Consider the following 8536-nt stretch of genomic DNA (forward strand, 5'->3'; position numbering starts at 1 on the left):
TGTAGATATGAAGGGCTCATTCTAAGCTAACAAAAACACAATTCTTAGTTTCAGGTGATTATACACTAATGAAAACATAGATAGGAATATTATATTCCATTTCTGCTAATAGATCCCCGAAATGTTACACACTGGTCCTTTAAGTCTAATGTACTGTGTCATTCTAGAGGGTAAATGGACTTGGACTTATATAGCGCTTTTCTAGTCTTCCGACCACTCAAAGCACTTTACACTACATGTCAGCATTCACCCATTCACACACACATTCATACACTGATGGCAGAGGCTGCTAAGGTGCCAACTTTGCCAGGATCTAATCTAAATACTCATTCACACACCGCTGGCTTCGGGAGCAATTTGGGGTTAAGTGTCTTGCTCAAGGACACATCGACATGTGACCTGGAGCAGCCGGGGATTGAACCACCGACCTTCCGATTGGTGGACAACCTGCTCTACCCTCTGAGCCACAGCCGCCACAGAGGCGAGTTTCTAATGACCTAAAATGAACCTTTTCAAACATCTTAAAAACAAGAGCGTTTGCATTTAAAATACAAAACAATTTAATATACAACTGTTTAAAACAATGTAGAATGTAAAAACAACAGTAACCACAACATCTGTAAACCTGACTGTGAACAGTTTGGTTTGGTGGGTGAATGTACAGAACGACAGTAGTTTGCCCATTGAAACATGCATAACCAAGCACAGTTATACACTTTTACGCCCGCTGTTAAAAGTTTTCTGAAAGTGGAAAAGAGCTAGAACATTTTTATTTTCATCAAAATTATACATTTTAATTTACAGGCCCTTCCAACATTAACTTAAAAAAATGAAATCCCTGCAACAAGAGACAAGTCCTGCTGATGAGAAGGAGAGTCTGAACTGAAGAATCGGACTGGTTTTGGCAAAGTTTGGTCTGAAATCACAGTATGATACAGGAGCTGGTCCCATGCTGTTAAAGAAGGGTGTTACTAGAATGCTGTAAAATAAAAAAAATGGAAAAAAGTGTTCTGAATATATGGCCATATACTCAGTAAAAGCGATTAAAAAGAAACGACTGAGCCAGTGAAGGATCCGATGTCACTGTGAGTCCATTTTACAGTCACTCAGGAGAAAAATTTAAAGAAATATTTCATTTAGTCTCGTTCAGGGATCGAGTGTTGAGGGAGATCAGAGGGGAAATCTGCTGGTTGGGTTTTAAAACAAGTGTGTATTCCACTTGAAGATTTTGAGCGTTCAGTCAGTGCTTGTTGTTCGTCTCCTCCTGGCCCGAGCTGGAGATGCCGTTCTGGGGTTGGGTGGAGCCCGAGCCCAGGCCGTACAATCGCCCACAATACTTTGCATCATCAATGTTGTCTTCGAAGAAAAGCTGAACAAAACAAAAAACAGATTTCAATTAGATGAAACCTGCTGTATTACTAAAAAAACACAAAGTCACGGCAGGTTCACATAGGCCGCGAAAGCGCCGCAATTTTCGGGGAAGCGCTGTTCACATCGGACGTACCACGGAGCTCTGCGGTTTCTGGTCTATATTCTCCGCATGCCGCGAGCGAATCTAGCAAGAAAACACTGATAATGTCCTATAAATGATAGATTATGTGATATAAATGTTCTCATTCTGATAGGATGATTAAAAGATGCATCCCACGAGAGCTTTATAGTAAACAGCAGAATCGCTTGTTGACAGGTGCGTAGAAATGCACTTCTGATGTGAACAGCCAGGCTTCTGCTTGCGCGACGATTAACAGTGCGGTGCTTCGTGGCGCTTCCATTCTCTCTGTGAACCCGCTGTGACATTTAAAGCCTCGGTTATACTTTCTGCAAGGACGGTCGCACGGACATGAGCTGATGTATAATTGTGACGAGGAAACTTTAGGATCTTTGGACACTTGCGACCCTCACAGATGCAGCAAGCATAAAACACGCTCAACACAAAGCGGCGAGCAGCGTGAATCTCTAGTGAGGAGCATAACAGGCGAGTCTGGTAATGCGCAGGGCAAAGTTCTAATAAAATGAATTAAACAGTGATCTGGACGGGGTGGGAAAACATGGCACGGTAACTGATCACACCTGATATCCATATAGATTTTATTTATGAACACGTACTTCCAGGGGGCATCCTTCAGTACCAAAAACGTCTGCTTATCCAGCTGATCAGCTACAATAAAACATAAAAACACAGATATTTGTGTGACTGTACCTCTTTCATCCTGAAGAAAGCCATGCCGGTGAGAAGTGAGTCTGATCCAGCCTGATGCTGCCGCCCGATCCTCTTCAGCTCCAGCTGGTCTGCTACTTCCTGAAGCCCTCCCTGCACAAACACACAAAAGTCAGATGGCTCAAGACTTGTTTTGACATGATTTAGTCTCCTATGTACCAGTGGAGGACAAAAACAAAATGAAACCCATCACCAACTACGATATCAAACTGTTGAGCTGAATCAACACCTCTGATGCAACGATTAATGGATTAGTTGTAAACTATTAAATTAATCGACAACTATTTTGATAATCGTTTAACCGGTTGGAGTGATTAAAAAAAATAAATTCTTTGATTCCAGCTTTTTAAATGTGAATATGTTTTGGTTTCTTTACTCCTTTATGACAGCAAACTGAATATCATTTAGTTGTGGACAAAATAAGACTTCATCTTGGGTTTTGGGAAACACTGATCAACATGTTACTCCAGTCTAGAATACCTTTAGGTTCTTGCAGCTCTTCATCAAGTATTTGACGTCGTAGATTGCGGGGAAGAAGAGGTTGAGGATCAGAAAGAAGTCGTGTTCCTCCTCGGGGAGCCGTGCGTCTGTCAGGAGCTTCACCAGGTAGCCGAAGTCGTAGCCGCTGAGAAACACAGAACAGAGGGATTCGGGTCAGGATGGACTGGATTACACTGATGTTAGGGTCGGGCCGGTGTAAACATTTTCAAACTGGTTTGATATGAAGCCAAACACCAGACTGGTATACCAAATTGTACCATTAGGTGTCGCACTTGACTCAGCAGCTGCTCTCGAGTAATGAGACAGAGCCTATGAATGAGAGTGTAGCGACTCCAGTCCACTTGGTTTTTCGGCTCACCTTTTTCGCTGGCTTCAAATTCAAAATGCTTCCATATTGGCGCAGTTTTAGTTTTCTTTGAGACTAATTCTGCCACGTCTTGTCTCGTTACCCCCAAAAAGCACAACGTTCTAGTAAACAAACACAACGTGCATCGTGCAAATCTTAATATTATGCTACTCACATTGTCTTATGGCTTATTTTGAATACAATACAAGTTGGATTTAGAGCCATGATGCCGTCAGCCCAGGTTGCTGATGTCGGCAACTTTGTAATTTGCCAGAACATGTCATAACTACGGTTATGTCGGTTCAACCGGTTTGCATAAAATCAAACCGGTGTAAGCTGGTACACCAGGCCGGACTGGCAAAACCAGAAATTGATCATACTCTTACTGATGTTACTGGGTTCAAAAAGCAACAAGCAGTCACAATGGCTCAATGTTGAAGCCAATGTTAAAGTACTTTCCCGCTAATTCCTTAAAATAATATTGGAGATATAAGAGGGTTATGTTTGGGGGTATGTTTCTCCATTGTCTTTGTCCATATATTCATTATTTGGGGGGGCTCTAGGAACATATAGAGAAGACCTCTATGTTTTCAACAGCTTACAATTCAAACTAAGACAAATCAGGATTCTTTTTTAGTTCTAATTGATAGAGATAAATTTTTTGATAGAAATTAAGAGGATGTGAAAAACTTTTATACAAATTTGAAAGTAATTTCAAGCCTGACTAGATTTCTTGCTAGAAACTGAAGATCACATACTTGTATAACATTCAAGAAACAGTAGGATTAACAGTCTGAACTGGGACCGACAATGCAAAAGCTGAATCAAAGCATACAACTGACCTATGGAAGGAAAGCCACTTGACGTTTTCACACAGCACCAGACCAGACGTCATGAGGAGCTCAGCGAAGTAGAGTGTCTCGATTCCCTCTTCTTCATGTTTTTTAAACTGGAGGCCGGAGTTCTGGAGCAAGTCTATGGAGTCCTGTGAGTACATGTCTTCTCTGTTAGGAGCAAAAAATAAAAGAAGACAGACATTCAGGGAGTGCTATCAAGCTCAACCACGAGTAAGGATATATATCAGATTAGAAAGCGCTAGAGGACGGTATGCTTACGTGAGGTTGAACTTGAAGTTGAACTGCCACGTTGTCGTGCCATTAGGATAGTCTCCATCCTCGTTCATGAACGTGAGGCCGAGCTGGATGATCTTCAGGAGGTCGACGTTACACCTCAGCAGCTGGTACTGGTAGTCTACTGTGCTTCGAAACTCACCGATTGGCCGGACAACCACACCAGGAAATTCTGTGTCCTGATGAAAAATAAAAGACATGAACAGAAAACTTTACAGATTAGCTGAAAAATAACTTGAGAAGCAAATTAGTTTTAAATAATTTTCATCCAGTTTGCAGAGATGAGGTCATGTTGCAATCAAGACAGGTATCAGGAAGCAAATAGAAAAATAGAGACAAATGAGCTGCTGATTAAAAACCAAAGTCCCTTAAATGTAGGTGTTTCCGCTTCAAAATATATTTTGTATTTGGACTTTTACACGTTACTGTTCAAAATAAACACTGATTACTTTCTGAATAATGACCCGACTAACAGGACAGCACAATGCATGCACTTATACTATGACTTTTCATGACATACTATACTATGACTTCTTTATGATATACAATATTATGACTTTTAAGAGTGATGCCCATCTCTTACCATGGCAATAAAATTGTAGCTTTGAATAATTTGCCGGATCTTCCTCATCTCGTCCTCCACATTGCTCGCCCATACTTCACAGATTATCTGACTGGAATCTGTAAGTGCAGCTGGCATGTTGGCAGGTCAGGAAGAGAGCTAAAACCCCAACAGTCCTGCAGCGCTTGTGATGGGGGCGGATGGGAGGCAGTGTGATGAAGAAGAAAGACAACTCTGGGAAGAGGATGACAAGAAGGAGTTGGTGAATGCATTTAAAATCTCGCTGCAACACTGGTATTGGGATAACATCAGATACACAAGGAACAAGATTAATGTTAGTAGTATCACTACTGCGGTTACCATTGAGAATAATGCATACACTAATACAGAGCACTCAAAAACAGTTGAATAAAAATCACAAAATAAAAACATATACAAAACAGCAAAAGTATGAAAAAAGAAAATCAACTGAGAAGTTACAACCATCCCCAAGTGATGTCTTCCAACTGTGTTTTTTTTTTTTCAAGAGAAAAGAAGCAACTTCACATTTACATAATTTTAAATGGATATCAAATGATTTAATAGACATATTAAACTTGTTTAATTGAAAGTTGTAGAATTAAAGCTGTATTGCTCGAATTGCTAATAGCCATTTAGTATTATTGAATGAAGCTTTCTTACGTTCATTAAGCCATGTTTTTCTAATTTGGTTTTGAGATTTTGATGGGTTTCAATGTGGGTGAAAGCCTCTTTTTTAATAAGACTGGAGCCAGCACATGTATTGCCAGTTGCATGACTGCATGTTTTACTGGTGCACACAACACTCAAGTTGCCAGTTTAGTACCTCCATTATATCCATTATGAGTACACCACCTAGTTAAAACTAATGCAGTCTGATGCAGCAGCCTGCCCTGCAATTCAACCTACCTTAATATATGTAGAGTTAACTTATACTGAGAGGTGTTTTAATATGTAGTATTTAATATGTAGTATTTAATATGTAGTATTTAATATGTAGTATTTAATATCTAGTATTTAATATCTAGTATTTAATATCCAGTATATTTAATATCTAGTATTTAATATATTGTATATTTAATATCTAGTATGTATGTAGTATTTAATATCCAGTATATTTAATATCTAGTATTTACTATCTTGTATAATATTTAATATCTAGTATTTAATATCCAGTATAATATTTAATATCTAGTATTTATGTAGTATTTCATATCTTGTATAATATTTAATATCTAGTATTTATGTAGTATTTAATACCCAGTATAATATTTAATATCTAGTATTTATGTAGTATTTAATATCCAGTATAATATTTAATATCTAGTATTTATCTAGTATTTAATATCTAGTATAACATTTAATATCTAATATTTTACTTCTTGATTAACTGCAAGACAAAAAACATTTGATACTTGATAATAGTAATGAAAGATTCCATTTAAGTATTAAATTAATGCATTTATGTTACTATGAGATCAAGTTGAATTACCCTATAATATAACTCAGCTAAGTTTAGTGGTTGTTTATAAAAAAGCCTCTTTTATTTAAACTGTTTAAGAGAGGTGTTGAGTCAACTTTAAAAAGGCATTGTATGGAGTTAACTTATACTGAGAGGTGTTTAATTTAATTTAAGCACTAATGGATTTAAGCAGCATGTTCCTTCTTGACTGCAAGACAAAAACATTTAATGCAACTTCTTAATAATAGTAATGAAAGATGCAAAACAAATAAATAAATAAACAAATAAATAAATAAACAAATAAATAAACAAACAAATAAATAAAGAAATAAAGAAATAAATAAACTAAGAGGTGTTTTAATATCCAGCCATTAACATTTAAGCACAAATGGATTTAAGACAAAAACATGTGATGCAACACCTTGATACTAGTAATGAAAGGTTATTACATTACTGCATTAATGTTCCTCTGAGATGAAGATGAATTAACCTATAATATAACTTAGATATCTGTTAGAATAGACAGTTATTATAAACAACCACTAACCTCAGCTAACTAAATAACACCACATGTCTGACCTGAGAGTCTTTGTAAAGGGTTAATAGAGTTTAGTAGCTCTGGAGGCTTTAATAACTGTAAACATTGATATAATAGAGATGCTATCTATCTAGCCTTGTGGTTAGCATGAGGAGCTAACGTTGCTAATCCTCGCGTTAACCGACAGAAAGCTAACAACACCGGAGCATTAAACACGTTAAAACACCTCTATTTTAACTCTTATTAATAATGTCACAGCGGCTACACACACTGTAGATGTGTCTGCGTGTTATTATATAAAGTATTAAAGTATGTAAAACAGGTTTTACCTCAGAATCTGCTCGACAAGCTAGCTGCTAGCGAAGCTGTTGTTCTTCTTCTTCGCTTTCTCTCCTGCTCCTACTTCTTCTTCTTCGTTGTGTATATATTGGCGGTCCACAACTGGGCGGTATTATGTGCACACCGCCACCTGCAGGATGGGGTGTGTAATGACATGTGATGATTCTGCAGACAATCAAATAGATCACAATTGAGATGAACTGAATTTCAACACATGAACAAAATGCATAATAGTAATAATAATAATAATAATATAATAGTAAAAATATAATAGTAATAATAGATAATAATGCACTAGACTCATTTTTAACAGTCTCTTCTGCACTATATTCACTTTTAACAATTTTCTTCATCTCCTTGTATTTTTATATCTGGTATATATTTTTTTGTACTTTGTACTTTGCACTACTAACTTTTTTTAACTGCCTTTTTACTAACATGTTTTGCACTATAGAACTGTGATGCTGGAAACTTGAATTTTCTTCTGGATCATTACAGTTACTATCTATCTATCTATCTTTATATCTATTGGTCTATCTACCCATCTATATATCTATCTTATAAACATAAATACTAAATAAATACATATTTACTCTGAATAGTTATTTGAACTGTACTGTCCATTTCTTACTACTTTATACTTCTACTCCACTACATTAATTTGACAACTAACAGCCTTGTTACTTTAACATATTGTTATTGATACAAATTAAGAATTTATAGATGAGTACAAAACATGATTAATTGTTATTCAACAGTATATAATTTGCTCCAACTACAACAGTAAAATGATATTTACAGATGAATGCATCAGTAATAATAATCCAATAATATAATAGTATAATCCTTTCATGGGTCATTTTATCATATTGGTGTTTTTACTTTCAATACTTTAACTATACTTTAAATAATAAGTACTTTTATTTAAGTTACATTTTTAATACAGCACTTTTCATGGTAATGGGGTATTGTTGACATTGGAGTGTTGTAATACTAATACTTGAATACTTCATCTACCATTTTAACTATTTCCTACCAAAGAAACAGTTGTTGCAAACTGTCCACAATAAAGTGGGTGGATTGGGAACAAACAAACAATAGATGAATAAATAAATCCTCAATTTTATATATGCTCAATAATACTATAATATGCACCAAATGCATTTGGACACATGCACATTACACCCAAATCTGATTGCTGAATGTGCCATTCATAACCATGGGCATTAATCAGCAGCTAGAACAGCCTCCACTCTTCTACTATCAGATTTTACACCAGATTGTTTGGACCTGACTGGATAGATTGGCTCCCATTTAGCCACAAGAGATTCAATGATGTCCTATTCTGATGTTGGGTAATTGGACGAGGATTCTGTTGTCATGTTGAAACAGGAAAGTTTCAACAAACTGTTCCCATAAAAT

General features: G+C 36.5%; 1 protein-coding gene across 1 annotated transcript; it reads right to left on the reverse strand.

Moving 5' to 3' along the window:
* Positions 1 to 542: 542 nt before the first annotated feature.
* cnot8 (CCR4-NOT transcription complex, subunit 8) lies at positions 543 to 7242 on the reverse strand. Its single transcript, XM_074609919.1, has 7 exons — positions 7105 to 7242; positions 4779 to 4991; positions 4181 to 4374; positions 3908 to 4069; positions 2699 to 2843; positions 2201 to 2311; positions 543 to 1369 (listed from the first exon to the last, which is right to left on the reverse strand). The coding sequence occupies exons 2-7, from the start codon at positions 4893 to 4895 to the stop codon at positions 1241 to 1243; spliced, it is 858 nt and encodes a 285-aa protein (XP_074466020.1). The 5' UTR covers positions 4896 to 4991; positions 7105 to 7242; the 3' UTR covers positions 543 to 1240.
* Between the last annotated feature and the right edge of the window lie 1294 nt (positions 7243 to 8536).

Source organism: Sebastes fasciatus, chromosome 16, assembly GCF_043250625.1.
Source record: "Sebastes fasciatus isolate fSebFas1 chromosome 16, fSebFas1.pri, whole genome shotgun sequence".
NCBI classification, from domain to species: Eukaryota; Metazoa; Chordata; class Actinopteri; order Perciformes; family Sebastidae; genus Sebastes; species Sebastes fasciatus.

Excerpts from the sequence above, each read along its gene's own strand:
- cnot8 (XM_074609919.1), bottom strand. The coding sequence starts at position 4,895 with ATGCCAGCTGCACTTACAGATTCCAGTCAGATAATCTGTGAAGTATGG. Across the intron at positions 4,375-4,778 it reads GCTACAATTTTATTGCCATG|GACACAGAATTTCCTGGTGT; the intron begins GTAAGAGATGGG and ends ATTTTTCATCAG. Across the intron at positions 2,844-3,907 it reads AAGTGGCTTTCCTTCCATAG|CGGCTACGACTTCGGCTACC; the intron begins GTCAGTTGTATG and ends TGTGTTTCTCAG.